The sequence below is a fragment of the Pelecanus crispus genome, chromosome 2 (assembly GCF_030463565.1).
Source record: "Pelecanus crispus isolate bPelCri1 chromosome 2, bPelCri1.pri, whole genome shotgun sequence".
NCBI classification, from domain to species: domain Eukaryota; kingdom Metazoa; phylum Chordata; class Aves; order Pelecaniformes; family Pelecanidae; genus Pelecanus; species Pelecanus crispus.
In genome coordinates, this window is record NC_134644.1 from 6,980,968 (window position 1) to 6,998,302 (window position 17,335).

General features: G+C 41.9%; 1 protein-coding gene across 5 annotated transcripts in view; it reads left to right on the forward strand.

Moving 5' to 3' along the window:
* The window catches only part of LOC104028196 (sodium channel protein type 5 subunit alpha), a 171,522-nt gene that overhangs the window by 99,196 nt on the left and 54,991 nt on the right, over positions 1-17,335 (forward strand). For 4 of the 5 annotated variants that reach the window (XM_075705274.1, XM_075705272.1, XM_075705275.1 and 1 more), the window contains one exon: positions 2,732-3,202. In XM_075705274.1, the coding sequence (XP_075561389.1) occupies positions 2,732-3,202 (471 nt within the window). Of the gene's footprint in view, positions 1-2,731; positions 3,203-4,975; positions 4,985-17,335 lie in introns of all 5 variants that reach the window. The other variant, XM_075705273.1, reaches the window with a different exon arrangement.

Here is a 17,335-nt window from a genome sequence, read left to right on the forward strand (position 1 = left end):
TCCATCCTGGCCTCCAACTAGACACAGATCTCCTATAATAGTGTGTCATGTCAGCCAGTTGCCTCAGGATGACTTGGGCGTGCTAGGGTCAGTTGGCGCTAGATGACTACATATTGGCAGCTGCATGCAGCCCGAACATGGTCACCTGTATTTGGTCAGGCTCCACTGTCTATATGATGAACCTCTTTTGATTGAAACAGGGCTTAGGTGCCCTGGTAGACCCTCAGGCTTTGGTGTCTGAGTCTGGAGGCAGCTGCCATCCTTGCAGCATGATTCAGTTCCCTAAACACCGCCAGTCTGGTGCCTGTTGCAACATCCCATCGTGTCCTGGTTAGACAAAACCTGCAGCTGTCTCAGATAACCTCAGGCAACAGTAGACACCTCTGTTAAGACAACTGAATTGAACCTATAAAATCCAAAGGATTTTTATTCTGGATTTCTTTATCCCCTCCCTTGCTCCAGCTCCTTCCCATGTCCCTAAGTTGCCACTGGGAAGGAGACTCATGATGTGGCTTTCCAAGCTTTGTCTGCACCGGTGGCCTGGGCAGTATCTCTTCTTTACCCACATGCTTATTTTCAGGATACTTGTAGCAATGTGGTTATCTCTGAGACCTCGTTCCTCTATCAAATATTGTTGAAGATGGCTAAAGTGATTCTGCCAATGTCTCCTTTGCTGATGGACTCCCACCTGCTTGGCAGTATATCCAGTACTCTCATTTTCCACTACCTATCAGACAACATCACTTGCAATATCTCTGAGTAGGATATATAATGAAAGATTGATTCATACCAGACTGCCACAGTGATTAAGAGGAGACCCACACAAGCCGTCAGTGACACTCCAGTATGATGGACCAGCTAAGAAACAATTAGCTTTAATCTCACTTTACATTAGAGCAGGGTAGTGCTCAGTGCAGCAATAGTTTATTCAGCAGTTCATAATGGACATGGGCATCTGCTGTGCTACCAACTGCTTTCATTTATAATCACGGTGATTGCAAAGAGTACTTTACAAAACAGTACTGACAGGACACTTCATATGCAGTGTCACCAGAGTGATTAAGACCAAGCTAGTTTTCAAAATTCCAGCTCATATATTCTGAATATTTGAAAGAAGGGGGAACAAGGTGGGGGGATGATAGCAAAAGCTTGTTGCTCTTTGGTAAGTCCCAGTACTGTTTATACTGTTTATTTTGGTCTAGTAGACTTTATCAATTTAAAACACTATCAGAAAGACAGAATCCAGGGGACTTACAGGTATTTCTGGTAGCATTAAGAGATCACAGAGAAAATATCTTCACTAAGTCCATTTTATTGCTAAAATGGCAGAAGTGCTGCAGCACTGATCTCTCCCTTGCAGTGCCACAGAGCTGGCACTCACCCACCTTGTACAGGCAGCAGATGAGTTGATACCAGGCAATTTGGTCCTAGTTTATTTTGGGTGAATATATTTTAGCTGATATTGGTTTGAGTCACCTTTGCCTTATTCCCATCATCCCAGGCATCTGCCTCTGGTGTGAGCTTCATGCCCTTGTCAATCCGGCACAAAAAGCTGTAATTCATTCCTTCTTGGACCACAAGCAGGTGTAATGTCCCACACACAGCAGCTGGTGATCAGCCTGCAAGATGTATTACTGGGAATACCCTTCTAGAAGAAATCAGTTTTATTTGTTGAATATATTTGTATATATTGGGGAAAAAAAACCCAAAAAAAAACCCCCTAGAAAGTAAAAAGAGGTTTAAATCATCAAATATGTCACCCAAATGTGTAGTTGTGTCTAATCTTGCAGTGCACTTCCAGCAAAGGTAGACAGTTCTGAAGTTGCAAGAACAAGAAGAAGCCAACTTACGGTCTCCAGTCAAGTTTAGATCTTCTTATGCATCTGTGAAAATCTTCAGATATTTTTTTTCTTGACTAGTAGCAGCATTTCCAGGCCCAAGCCTGCTTTTGGGGTGAACCCTGCTCAGATTTAGCCACATTAATCCTGAGCGTGATGACTTGGTTTTGCCTGGAGGGAAAAGGTTTTGAAACCATATGACCTCTTACGTGTTTATTCACAGTCACAATAGATTTTCTTCATGGCCCAGAGGATATTTAAATCAAGACTATCTGTGAAAATACATACAAATGTTTAGAAATGTTTCTGAATATACTATTTGGTTTAAGTGCCATGTATATGTATATCATTATAGACTATGAAATATAAATAACAATATTCACACCGAGTAAAAACCAAAAAGGTCCTAAAACATTCTTCCTATAATCTTTTTCTACATGTAAGCAGTACCTTTCTGGATGTCAATAAGTGTTGCAATTAGTGATTTTCTCCAAGATGGAATACTGGCAATTACAGGAAATTAATTTTTTAATTTTAATTCACCCCTTATGAGAATACTTATACTATGTAGCTTCCAATGAAAATTTTATCTCATATTCTGTTTCTGATCTTTGCCATTTCTTTTTAATGTTTTGAGGTGTTGGAGTGGGAAAGGGAATGTCAGAGTGTGTTATTGTCCATGCTAAATATCTGCACCTGAAATTAAGGTGTTTGGAAATGTCTGTACTCCTCCTTTTCCTACTGAAATCACCTATAATTAGAGGTAGTTCCATGAACACTAGTGGTGTTATGGTAGCACAGATTAGATGAGACTCAGACTCTCCTGCTTCCAGGACCAAACATTTGTCCTCCACAATTAATCATTGATTTCCTTTTAATTTTATTGGTTTCAGGTGCTCAACCTGTTCCTTGCCTTGCTGCTAAGCTCTTTCAGTGCTGACAACCTCTCGGCACCAGATGACGATGGGGAGATGAACAACCTGCAGCTTGCTTTTGCTCGGATCAACAGGGGTCTTCAGTACGTGAAACACACAACATGGGATTTTTGTTGCAATGTCCTCCGGCACCCCAAGACGACGGCTGAAAAGAAGGCAATGATGAAGCTTGCTGCCCAGAATACAGGTGCCCTTAACAATTGTGTGAACAGTCATACAACTGCTGAGCTTGGCAGAGACATGGAGAATCACAAAGAGAACCACACTGAGGATGGGATGAATAAAAATGGGGAGAAACACCTAGGAATTACAGACAATGATGATTTTATGACCAATCCTGACCTGTCCATTTGTGTTCCTATTGCTGTGGGAGAGTCAGATATCGAGGAGGAAGACGAGGAGCAGAGCACCTTTACTGAAATGGAGCAGGTAGGCAACTAAAATATTTGCTTGTTGCAGCTTATTAAGAGGGCCTTCATTCCCACCCTTGCTCTGGATCCATGGCTCGTGATGCAAAAGTCCTATGGCCTAATCCTGCCTTTGATATGTTGTTAACTTCAGAAGAAGTTACAGGTGCATATCCAAGAGCAAAATTCAGTCTCCAACAAGAGGCATTCCCTTTCTTTGTATTCTTTGTGCTTGTCTAGATTAATTCTTCTAACCAGAGCAATTAAACCCTTTCTCACACAGGAGACTGTTCTTTTTTTTTTCTTTCAGCAGAATCATGGGAATGTTACAGAACAAACCTTAGGTCCTCTGACTACGACAGGGGATTTTCTCAGTGTGCAAAAATGGGTAATGGCTTGGTTTGATTTGTGCAGCAAGAATCAAGGGTCAGGTAGTTCTCTTAAAAATACAGTGAGGCAGAGGCTGATATGACAAGGCACCAAAGAAAGAGAGAAGATATGTAATCGTATGTATAACTCAAAATAGTTATTTGCCTGTTCTTTGCTGTGACATGGCAGATTTTCATATTCCCCAGAGCATCCAGTAGTAAAGGCTGAAAAATTCTGTGTGGTTTGGTTGTAAAATGGAGAAGAAAAATCTTCACAGGAATGCTCTTCTTTCCTTCTCCTCCTCTCCCCTTTTCTATCAGCTTTATCTCTTGGCTCCACACACCATATCTAGGTAATATTTTCCAGACCCTCCAGCGCTGATCCAGCATCCTCTGATGCCAGCTGAGACCCATGGAGTTCTGCAGGCACTGGATCAAAGCTCCTGTTTCAGATCCAGCTGTCAGGAGGGATCCCTGATCTCTCGGTTGAGGGCGAGGAAGTTTTGAAGCAAAACTGTCCTTAGAGAAGGGCTGTCCTAAAAAAGCCCCAAGGAAGGACTCTATGTCAGGAGGTGGGCACAAATTGGCTGCTAAACTTTAATTTCTCCTGCTTCATTGAGGAAATCTTCACAGTGTTAGTGCATCTGCTCACCAGCAAGTCTTACATATTGACCATCCCCTTGGGGAACTGAAGGGCAAGGGGTCAGAAGACTTCATCATCATGTCCCACTGTCCAAATAGACACCGAGGTAACAAAAAAAGAAGTCTGCAATTTTTGGTAAACACTTCTAGGGACTTTTTTGTATCTTTTATAAAGAATACCTTTATTGAAATGACCTGAAGATCAGTGTGGGTAGCATGAATAATATCTGTTTTTTTCTTTGAACTCCTTTTCTGTTCCCAGCGTTGTATTATTTAAACCTACAAGCAGAGTACACTTAGAAATTGAAATATGAATATAGTAGATGGGTTTCTTAGTATTAGCCAATCTCCAAACACTGACTAGTATAAATGTGTTTAATAGTGTATACATGTGTTTAATTCTGACATTTTGGCTGGCTGGGGTTTTTTTTTTTCTTTCTAGCCTTAAAGATATCCACACCTTTCTGCCACATCTGAGAGACAGCACAATCTTAAAAACTCTCAGATTTTTCCTTCACAGTGCAAAGCAAAAACTTATTGAAACTTTGCACATAAGTGTCCACGAGGTCTGGAAGCATGTGTGTGTGTGCATGCACATGTGGGTATGTTGCATTACTGTATTCCACCTTCCTCAAGATAGATAGCAACGTTCACGATTGCAAGCTAAACTCCAGCATAGAGGGGTTGGGATTTTTCATCTTACTGTACCTTTAAAAGTATAGAAATGCGGATTTCTATTTAGCTGCACAATGTGTCCGTGTAGGTGCTGGTGTGTATATTAGTAGATGAAACAGGTAGCCATTCATTTTATGCTGTACAGCAAGTAAATGTGGAATTAGACTTTTAGTGAGATTAGAGGCATGAGGGAGAGAACTGATGTAGAAAAATAGGCATTTTAGTGAAATGGAATATTATGAATAAAAGTTGATCTGAAAATATTAAGAAAGCTTCTTCAAATTGTTTCAATAATATTGAAACATTATTATATGTAATATAAAGATTGAGGATTCAGAGTGAAACAAAATAAGAGGAAACAACACCCAGCAGGAGAAGCAAACCAAAATACTGTTTTCACACTGCATCTCTTAATGAAATTTTCAATAAACATTAGAGTAACATTGTCACATTACCACAACATATTTGGATTGCAGTGTAATAATACAGTTCACTGCTGGCATGTGCATTACATAGAAGGCATGGAATTGAGAAATATATTAATTAGCTTTGTCACTAGTGTTTTCCAGGCTTTGACAAACAGCTGCTGCAGGTCACTGCTGTTCCCCTGTGCATAGCCCTGATCAATGGTTTTCAACCTTTGCCCACAGGCCTGAGGGGTCTACTGCTGAAAAGGTCCAAACAAGAAATGAGTTCATATATCCAGCAAACAATTTTATCAAATTTCTAGAGAGGAAAATGTGTGCATGTGAGGGGGTTGCAACTCAAAGAGTCAAAATACATTGGCATAATAAATAAACAAAAATAGGAAGAAGCTCAACAGCAGAAACTATAATTGTGTAATGAGCTTTGCATTTGCTTTCCTGCAAAACCCTAATAAATTTGTACAGCTGTAAATGTCTCCATAAGGAGCAGAGCCATGAGAAAGCAGATCCCAAACAATTCAAAGATCTGTCATTTTTAATGGTGCCCATTCCAAAGACATATGATCCCTGGACCCACAAAAAACTCTCTTGATCAACGTGTAGGTTACTGCAGAAGGTATTATTGCACCTGGAGGGCAGTATGAAATGCCAGTTCCCTGGATGTAGGGTTGTGAACATTACAGCTTGCTAACCTTTGTATCAATGGCAGCCCTGTGGGACTGGGGAATAAACTTCCCCACTCACTCCCAGAAGCTTAATCCTGCGAGCCCCAACTCCATGGGGGTCATTACCTCCTTCCCTCCAGGATGGCCATGATAACCACAGCAGAGCTCGCAAAGGAAGAATAACATGAACAAGAGAAAAATTTACATGATTGCACTAGAAGGGCACAATTACAGTGAAGTATCTTTTTGTGTGGAGGGCATCATACAGAAACAAAACAAGAACTACCAAGGGTACGCTAAACATTCAAATCTATTCTAACTTTCCCCTAATTATAATCCATAATTTTACATATTTAAATATTTTAGCATGTACAAAGAGAATGTGTATGCGTATTTACTTCTCAGGAGAAGACAATGTACCCTGCTTCACTTTAAAGTTGTTGGCTGACCTGGAATTTAGCAGCACTTTGGCAACATTGCCAGAACCTGCCTTCCTCCTCATGCATGTAGATTGTGATGCAATAGCATGGGAGAAAAGGCAAAAAGAGATGCGTAAAGAGGGAGTGCATGTATGTGTGCCTCTCAAGTGCATGGCCGGGTAAATCTAGACAATGCTTACACATCCTTTACACTTTCTCTATCAGCTGAAGATCCTGGACCATATTCTGTTCATCGTGTGCTTGCATCAGTCCAGACCCATCTGTCATGATGGGAGGCTGGTCTCAAGCAGAACCACAAAGTTGTTGATCCCAATGGGGTATTTTAGGGTGATGATCAGCTCAGCTTACAGCTCCGGTACCAATGCTGGGCTTTTCCTGGAAAGTCACAAAACTACTCTAAAGTAAGCCATTGTGGCTATGAGAAATGGGCCCCACAGTGTTACACACAGCAGTCTGAAATTTCAGATGATGAGAAACCCATCTGTGACCGCACATTTTCCTCTGAGTAATAGAAATGTCTAAGTTTAAATTTCAGCTGCCATTTCTATTATCAAAGCTTACACTGGCAACAGCCGTCTTCCTGAAAGCTACCAATTTGTGGCACTGTCATTGAGAGGGTTTCGAAGGAGTGAGATCACCTGATAGCTTCTAAACCTCCTTTGATTACTGAGATGCAAGTCAGATACTCTGCCAGCTCGGAGAGCCAGGAGACACATGCCTGTAGCTGACACATATGGTGAAAGGATCAGAAAGAAAAGCTGAACAATAAAAGTCAGCACAGGTGCAAAAATCTGGGAGAAGAGGTGTGAGGCTGAGAAAGGTCCACCTTGAACTTAATTAATTAATCTTTATTGTGTGATACATGTATTGATGCCAGTCACTGCAACACTTTCATTAAGGGCTTTACCTTACCCCATTCCTTGCTCTACTCATAGTGGTGGAGAAGTCTCTGCTTGTCAGTCCACAAGATTTCTTCAGGATTTGATGAGAAGTTTAACCTTATAATGAGAACAAGAATAATCACAACAAAAATATCATCCATCTGGTCATACTTTGGACATGGTGTCCAAATAACCTTCTATTACATTAAAACTGTCTTCCATTTTTCCTCTGTCTTTGAGATGTATAACCCAAATATGGGGTGTCCTAGCAGGAAAACAGCTCCCAAAAGCCCAGCAGCAGCCACAGCAACATGCTGGTTGCATCTTCTCAAGGTTTGTTTGGGTTCTCATTTTGGCTTCCTAAATGATTAAAATGTAGAAATTATTTTCTAGAATAGAATCATAGAATCATAGAATCATTTAGGTTGGAAAAGACCTTTAAGATCATCCAGTCCAACCATTGACCTACACTACCAAGTCCACTCTAAGCCAATCAAGGGTAGACTAGACTAAACCATGTCCCGAAGTGCCACATCTACCCGTTTTTTGAACGCTTCCAGGGGTGGTGACTCCACCACCTCTCTAGGCAGCCTGTTCCAATTCTTGACCACCCTTTCCGTAAAGAAATTTTTCCTAATTTCCAACCTAAACCTCCCCTGGCGCAGCTTAAGCCCATTTCCTCTCGTCCTAGAACCTCCGTAGAGTGTCTTCTAATTGCTTATAAAGACCATCTTTTCACATGGGACATCAACTTTCAGTCTCCTGAAAGAGTAAGAACCAGATTATGGGGACAGTAAGGTGATGGAACAATTCAGTGTGCCCAGTCCAGTCCACCTGACACGGAGGATCCTACCAGAACTTACCTGTGATTTAACTACACTGAAAGTTTCATACATCAGAGGGGTTTGTACCATTTACAGGAGACATAGAAGTCCAAATCTTAAATCTTGAAAATTCCTGCTTTAGTATTTCTTAACCTTCAAGGTGCCCACCGCTATAGCCCAGAAAGGTGTGTGCCTTCTTCAGTGACGTCACTTTGTGGTTCAGAGGCGTCCTGCAATAGACTAAAAGGAGGTTCCAGATGAGTAACACTGGATCAGTCCCTAAAGGACGGTGTCCTGCACTTAGACTGTTGAACTCTGCCTTGTTTCTATTATCCCAGGCCTCAACAATGTCCAGGTCTTTCTGCATGGTATCTGGATCCTTTTCTGCATCGAGGAGTTCCTACAGTCAGCAAAATTCATTAGTACAACCTCAGAAAATGGCTTTACCATTTCCTGCTGTTATTGCTTTCTCCCCCTTCTTAAATTTAATTACATCATGTCCTGCCTTACTCAAAGTACTTGATCTGCCTATAGCATGCCACTGAGAAGAAAATCCATGCTGCGGTGGCTAGTGGCTCTTGGCCACATCTCACATTTGCCCCCTCTGCAGTGACAGAGCCAGGCGCAGATGCTGCTTTCCGCAGAGATAAGACCTTTGTGTTTTCACGTGCAGCGCAGTGCCGAGCCAGCAGCACTTGCCTGCTTGTCTTCAGAAAATGCCATTATTGATTTGTTCCGAGGGAGTGGCTAATTGGGTCATATGGAAAGTGCTGGCTGCCTGCTGCCAGGCCAGAGCGCTGTGCAGCTTCTTACCCCTTCCTCGACACCAGACACGCACGCCGCAGGAGTACTGCCTTTCCATGCACGGCAGCCAGGTCCCAGCTCCCACCATGGCTGATTTGTGCCAGCCTGAGACTGCAAAGCCAGCGGAGAGCTGGCCCATCCTCTTGCCCAAGGCTTACCCCTGGCTGTGGAAATCCTTAAACAGCAGAGAGTGGTTACTGTGCCTTCTAGGGCTCACCTTCCCGTGACCTGGCAGGGAATATTGCCTGCAGGAAGGGGACAGTGTCTTTCATTGCCTCTCAGGGTTTCGCACCTGCACAGCCGCACTTCTTTCTACTCTTCCTAGACCCCTCCAAGGCAGAACAGCACCTCTGCTGTGATTTTCAAGAGGTTTGGGTCTGAGTCTGCACAGAGGACCCTAGGGGTGTACGTTGCCTGGATTTTGCACACGGGGCAAGTATTCATTGCTCCAGAGCATGCCTTGCTTTCTCAGTCATATTCACATTTTTATCTCAATTGGCAGTTCTCCTCTTGGGTATACCCTTGTCTGGGCTCCACCAAATACATCTGCCAGGAAAACAAGTTTTCCAGACTTTAGGTGAGTAACTGCCTCTGTACATGTCAATGACAGAGCTGGCTGCCACCACAGTCTATATTCAACGGTACACTTTCTATATTGCTCTGAACTGGATCAAACCCCCAGGCTTTTATCCTCCTCTTCCCCATATTTATTTCAGAATTACTGACTCATTTTATTTCATTTGACAAGGTGAAACTATTTCTGATAGCTTTTTTTTTTTGCATGTTTCTACCAGTAAGAGATTCATAATTTTGAGATCAGAGAGGACCATTAAGATCATCATGGTTTAGCTTTCTCATAACACTGAGTCAAAGACTTCAACCAATAATTTCTGCCTAGAGCCTGTAAGTTTATTTTAGCCATGATACATCATTTGTAAGACAGAGAAAAGAACGAAATGTCTCAGGTAACAGAGAGTTCACCATCTGCATCTGGACCCACATCTGTTTCCTTTGTATACAGTGGAAATTTTACTGTACAATTTCTGTACATTACAGACCTGCTCCTAAACCTGAAGTGATTCTGTAAAAGTCAATAGAATGATTCAAGGTTGGCATAAGTGTAGCTGAAATTATTGAAAATTGCCGTACAAATGCCAGTGCATAAAGATTTTGATATAATTTTTTTTTTTTTGTGACAATGCCATATGTTCCTAATAATTCTAACATCTATAAATCAGAGATACCATGAAGTCATGTGATTATTTGACAGGGTACATTAATCTCAGCCTTTTAGTGCAGGAAATATACTTTATTGTCAGGAACTGTAATGCCCTTTCAAACAGTATTTATATTCTGTCTGTTTTCAGTTCCAGTCTGTGGGACATGTTCCCTTTTAGTGCAACTGGATATAATACCTGTGAAGTCAGTTGATGACTCCCCAGTTCTTACTGGCAGGAGAGTGAGCCCACGTGTATACATGCATGTGGCATGCAATATATCTTACAGCATTCTTCTTGTCAGCTTTATTTGGGCAAATATTTTTCTGATCATTAAGTAAGACACCAGAGCTTTTTCATTATTATTACATACATAGTTTGCCTGGATTTCTTCCTTTTGTATGTTTTGCTTTGCATTTCTTGAAAACTGTATAGATTTGCTAATTATTTTTAGCAATACAATAGAATATTTCTGTATTTATTGTGTTCAGAAGAATAGCAGCAAAGCCATTAGAAAAAGGACCGTAAATCACAGCAGCATATTTAAAGCACCTATGTCTGCATGTTTGCTTTTACATATAGAAAGACATTCGTGTTTGTTTTGTTTCAGTACGATGGGGCAGAAGATGACTCCGTGTCAGATCTCTGCTGACGTGATTAGAGCAGTCACACTGCGAACAAAGGTTTTAGGGTGCTTATTCTGTGCGCAGTGGCAGGGAAATATATTTGTCCACAGCATAATGCCTAAGGTGCAGGAAACACAGGGAGCTGATGGAGGAGAGAAAGAGGGGGGAGGAAAAAAAAAAAGAGCCTGGCATTGAAAGAGCCGATATCAGGCACAGTGGACTTGACAACATGCATTTGGACAAGAGCCCAGACCGGGGACTACACGTCAGTCACAGCCTACTGGGTGCCATTTCCCAGTATCCATACCCCTCCCTGGAGCGAAATGCTGCCCAGAAATGAGCATTTCTCACTGTTTCTCCCTTTGGTAAAGAAAATGCCGACATTTAACATTTTGGGCAAAATGAACAGCAGCCAGTTCCCCAACAGCTCCTACGCCAAGTGAGGCAGTGTGTGTGTGCATGTGTCGGGGGTTGCAATTACTCCTATTAATTATGGTCCAAAATAAAAAAAAATTAAAATAATGGTTATTTTGTTGCTATTGCCTGTAATAATACAAGACTTCCTTAATGATCAAAAATATTAATGCCTTATTTGAGTGAAAGGTTCCAGGTTATTTCAGGCACTCTCACTCCCTGCACTTTGAATCAAACTTCCAAAATGTAAACTTCCATCAGAGGACCCCATTAGTTTGAGTTCTTCATATTATGCTGTGGAGAGATCCCAATTACCAAAAGAAACACAAAGTGGATTGTGATTAAACTTCAAAATGCAATTTAGCAGAAGGTATTAGCTTGAACTCTGAACAATGAACACTTATGAAACACTTTCACTGCCTATTTAAGCCTATTGAATTGATAACAGGCTAAATTAACTTTGCCAGTCCATCTTTTTGCCAAGTTCTCCCACTTAGACTAATTTTAAGAGTCAACCCTTGGAATAATGAATCTATGTTTTATTATGAGCAGTGTGTTGCCCAGTGTGGGAAAAGATCTTAGGCCAGCAAGGCAGAAGCCATTAGAAATAACGTGCCTTGGTCCTCCATGGCCAGAGTTCAAATGCTTAAAATGTTCTGGATTAATCTGAGAAGGAGCACTGCTAAACTGTTGTTTCCCACCTTGAGGGACAACATTTGGCAAAGCATCCAGTGCTTGTGCAGAGACCAGCAGTTAGTGGCTGTGATGATGTTTGTCTGGTGAAGTTTTAGTTCACCTTTTTTCAAAATGAAGGAAAATAGCAGGGCAGGCTGGTTCCAGGGGAAGTGTTGCTGTTAACAGCCTCTGCTGAGCAGCTGTGGTTTCTGGCCGGCCTTAGCCTTCACCATTCTGAATTTTAAGGGCCAGATTCTGGTATTTTTATCCAGCTAAGTACTCACAGGTGCGTTATTTTTTAGAACAAATACTGCACATTGCTTCCAAATACCCTACAACTTTCAGGGGAAAAAAAATGTGTTTCTGAGGTCCAACAGGAGGACAAGTTCTGTGTTTAGCTACCTAGGTGTAAGTTCAAACTACAATGGCATTAACTCTGACAGATGACAGCTCAGTTGGAAACTCCCTTGGCACCTGTGGACATCCAAGTAGAGGGGCATAATTTCATCTACTGGTACCTTCACCGGGAGCTGGGCAACAGGCCCGTGCTGTTTCTGAACTACTGCATTTAACCCGTTTTGCCCACATTGCTCTTCTGCATGTATGTGTTAGTGACTTGGGTTTTAATAAATGGGGTCCCTATAAAGGCTGGGTCATCAAGAAAAAGAAAAAAAAATCCAGGTGGATTCACATGGCAAATACGAGCAGCACCTTCTAATTCTGATGTTTGACTGCTCCCTTGGCACCAGACTGTTTCTGGCTTTTGCATAGATGAATGGCAAGACAAAAGACTGGGAGGGGTAGATAAGGGCTGAAAAAACGAACAAAAATCAGTCTGCTAAGCTAGCCTGTTGTCTGATTGTTTCTGCCGAAGTGGAATGACGGACCAGGTGGCCTAGGATGGAGAGCGGGCATGATTAGTCTCAAATAATCAAGTTTAGCCATTCCCTTTCCTGTTTTCATACCCTCTCTGAGGAATGTGCAGCTCTTAAATTATGTACATGTGTTGCAAACTTAAAGTAGGACTTCACGTATTTTACATCAGTATTGCAAACACTGTAGTCTGCTAATGAGCTGCACTTGTAAAGGAACGTAGCGTGGCACGAGTCCTTTCTGTGTCTTAGCTACAATCCCAGCACTGCGGTGTGGTATCACTCCAGGTTTTTCTCTGATTTCTCATTAAACTGAGTAGTGGCAACTCGGTTTTACAGAAATAATTCTTCAAACCGGGGTAGAGAGATTCTCAAATGTGCACACTTCAAATTGACAGCTGCACGCCAGCCCTCTTTAATTCCTAGCAGAGTAAGTGATATTAATCTTCCCCTTCTTGTATTAAGGAAGCAAGGGGATTTGCCTGATGTATTTGGTGATTTTTCTTCTCATGCTAAACGTGCAGAAAGATAAATCCACTGATTTTATTGGTGCTACAAGGATTTACATTTATTTGTGAAAGAGGAGAACCAAGATCATAAACGATCTGTTCTAGTAATAAGAACCCACGATTCGTTTCCCCGGTTTGTGGTTATTTATTTCTCTCCCATTTTAGTTCAGATTTTTCAAGGCTTTTCAGAAAGACTGAATTCAGCATATCTGAGAGTTGTCAGCCCGACAGCTCTGCAGACTGTAGTCGCCTGTTTACTTTACACATGAAACAGGTGCCACCCAGGCAGTAATGCAAGCTCGCCGTATTTCAGCAGCATTGCAATCTGCTTGCTTCTCCACTTATGTGGAGGTAGGATATAAACAGTTCGGTTTTCACGATCATTTACTTCTTGGCTTCTTTGCAGAGGAAGGGTGCCAGTTGCTAGACGCAAACTGTTGCTGAGAAAGGATGCCAATTGCTACCAGGCACGTTAATTTTATGAAATCCATAGCTGTCTGCAAGGAGGAACACAAACATCAACAATTACTTTACAGAGTAAACAGTCCTCTCGTAACTATGTGTGTCACACTGCTGAGCTGGGTTTGCTATGCATGAAAAGCTCCTCAGACTCCTATTATGGTATCCAAAAACTGGCTATAGGAAGATTTGCAGGTTAAAATATGTTGTCATCCATTAAATTACTAATTGCTGCTCTATTGAGCTGCATTTCTCAAGGAGGCTCCATTTCACAGTGACAGTCCTCTGTGCTAAAGCAGCGGTATTTCTGTTGCCAGCATCCTTGTCTGCTGATGATGCTTCCTCTGACAGGCAGTGTCTCATGGTAAAGTAGGGTCCCAGCTGAATAGCCAAGTGCGTGCAGACTTTTATGTGGGGGGACCAGGACAAGCCTCCACCACTCTGAGTCTGCCCCTGGAAATGTCCTGACCATCTAATTCCTGGAACGTGATGGCAGAACCTGGAGATCCATGAAATCCCATTAGTGTCTCAAAATTGGTCTTCAAAGAAACAGGTGAACGCATAAGCCTGGTGGGGAGCAGAGAAGATACATAGGGTTGAAGCTTCCTGTTGTGCCACAGACTGAGCAAAGGGGAGTTTGTATTTGCACTGTCCCACCAGAGACAGGGGATACCCTGTACATCTCAGAAAATAACTTAAATCAACTTCATCCTGCCACATCCTTCATCCTTGCTGGCTGGTTCTGCAGTGACAGTTGCAAGGGGGAAGGGTTCCAGAGCCAGTTGCCATTTCTTGCCTCCCCAGCTGCTTCAGAGAGGAAGCTTCCTGCTATCAAAGGCTTTGCACGTCTTCTTTCCCACAACAGCCGTGGCCAGGGAATCAGGGAACAAATGTTACAAGCCAGGGTCATGATCTAGGGAGTGAGTGAAGCATCAGGAGAACCCATTTGAGCTGATCACCATCTGAAAGGCAGGTCCTGGGATCCTCTTTCTAAATTTGTTTGCACAGGATGGAAAAAATGATATTTCCGTGGGGAAGGAATAAAGTGAATCCATGCTGATGACAGGTATTTGTCTTGTTTTGCCAACAGCAAGTCCTCTTTCCAAAGGAGCGGCATTTGCACTAATCCCCATTTGAGCCTGAAACAATTAGCCGATCTGTGCTTTTCAGAGGCAGAATGCAGTGTGGAGCCTTTGTATTTATTTGTGTCAGCAAACAAGTATGTGGGTCCGTGCACAAACACACTTGAGATGTCACCCAGATTATGCTCTATTTTCAATCTGGTTGCTGTTTTTCTGGTGCTACAACTGGCCTGCAGCATGCAAGGGGACAACACTGGGTCCATCCTCCTCCATGTGCTAATTACTTGTACGGTGTCAGCAGATCACCTCTTTTTAGGGCCCACATCAGAGCAGAGGTGAGCAAACTTTTGGTTTATTCTCTAAAGGAGCTGAGGTCTGTCCTGGGCTCCCAACCATCCATTTGCACACACACAAATTTTTTATACGGCTGAATGGTTTTGCTTTATAAATTACAAAAACAACTGAATCAATAAATATTAACATAATGTGTATTGCCTTGGCAACATAGCACTTGATACAAAAATTAAAAACAAATTATATAAACCACCCACGGTGGAGAGCTTTGCAGGAGATAAACCTGCTGCCGTTGCTGCCAGAAGAACGAATCATCTGGAATCAGAACAAAAGCAAACAGTCGTAAGTTAAACAACATAAACCAAAGGCACCTTTCCTCAGACAGGTCTGTGCTGATCCTCAGGTGCTGTGTGCTAAAAATGAGACTGCTGCATCCCACGAGAGTGGCTTACCAGGGCTGGCATCAGTTGCTTGCAACAGCTCAGTTGATTCCCTAACACTCCTTTTGGGATCAGTCTATACAACCAGATTCTTTTGAAGAGTCTATTTCTCTTAGAGATTTTCTCCCACCTTAGAAATTTGCAGGACAAGTCTGAAAACACACGATGATGAACTAAATCATTGTCCGAGCACATGCGCTTGTTGTCCCCATTGGATAGTTTGCCAGGATATATTTCATCAGTTTTAATTAACTTTAACTCATCGGATACTTGGTACAAGTGTGATTTCTGGGAAGTAGCTGGGTCCATGTTTCCTGGAGTTTAGTCTCTAGGAAAGTGTTGCTAAGTCTTGGTACCACACAGCGGGGTTAGCAAATAGACAATTGGTGTACATTTGGCATTTGACTCTAGCTTAGTGCAATAATTTGCTTAACAACTTGAGTATTTGTCAGATCAACTGTGTTACACAGTCTGTTCTCATACACTGCATAGTTTTAATGAATCTGAGCGCACAACCTTTCTGCATAAATGAACCTGAGATGTCACCTCAGATTGCGTTGCACTTTTAACATGAAACAATTGTTTTTGTTGTTTTAGTGCTATAACCAATATCATGCCATTAAGATTACTTGGTACTAAGTTGTATGCACATTGCATTAAAAAAAACCCTTTTTATGGCTGAGCGCCTTACTTGGGCATACTGTACCTTCCGTGTTAGCTTCTTCCCTGAATATTACACTATTTCCAAAGATGCACCTTAAAGAGTGTTACTTTTTGACAGGGACGGAACTGTAACTCAGTGATTATGGAGCAATCTCTGGCCTGTGAAGATCAGTGCTAAACTGTGCCTAGAAATTGTATGTAATACATTCTTATGCAGAGGGTACTGGCTTGGACATGCATAATTTAATTTATTAAAGTTAGAATATATTTTAGACCACATGCCCTCTGAAGCAGGAAACAAGTAATTTGATTTTAAATTAATTTGCTAGAAACACAGAACAACATTTGAAAGGACTGGTACAAACCTGACAGTCCGAAAGTATTTATACAGAGAGCAATTTGCTTAACCAACTGCTTCCTTTGTGTCATCTGTTCTTTCAGGTAGTTATATTTGGAATAAAGTGTTTTTTTTGCTCCTGGTACCTCTTGAGGGACTTCCTGTGGTGATGTGGCTTTAGAAGTGAGGCAGGTAGGCTGCGGCTCCCTGGGGAAGGGAAACTCGTTTAATACATGAATAACGTTGAATGCCAGTCAAGCCAAGGAAAAAAAAAAAAAAGGTGGACAAGTGAAAGATAAATAGGTTTAAACAATTACTGTTGAAATCCTGTTATGCTTGTAATTTTTTTCTCAGCATGGAAGTCCTTCGGTAAGCAATTCAGCACAACCCTTTGAAACTGGCTAGAGTTTTATTAATATTTTAGTAGCAGCATTAGTAATGGCATGAATGATGGTAGTGCTGTGATGAGCTATGGAGTTTTCAGAGAAATCCCAGTCTTAGGTGAATCAATAAAGCCACACTGATTTACATCAGCAGAGAACCTGGGCCTCCAGATGTAGGGACCAACCCTGCAAACACACTTTCCTCTGCCATTAGACCTGGGAGTACTTCTAGAGAGCTCAGAAGTAACAATCATCACCCCAGGAAGAAGTGGCTGGATTTAATGGCACCACTCATACTAGGAAGCACTGGGTCTAGTCAAACATGTTTGCAGAAAAAAAAATTATAGCTCTGATTCCAGAGTCCATCCCTTTTTAGTGAAGTACTTAAGGATGTGCTCTCCCTTCAACCTGCGGTTAAGTCCCGTTGGCATCAGTGGGTGCAAAGTAGACCTAAGTGTTT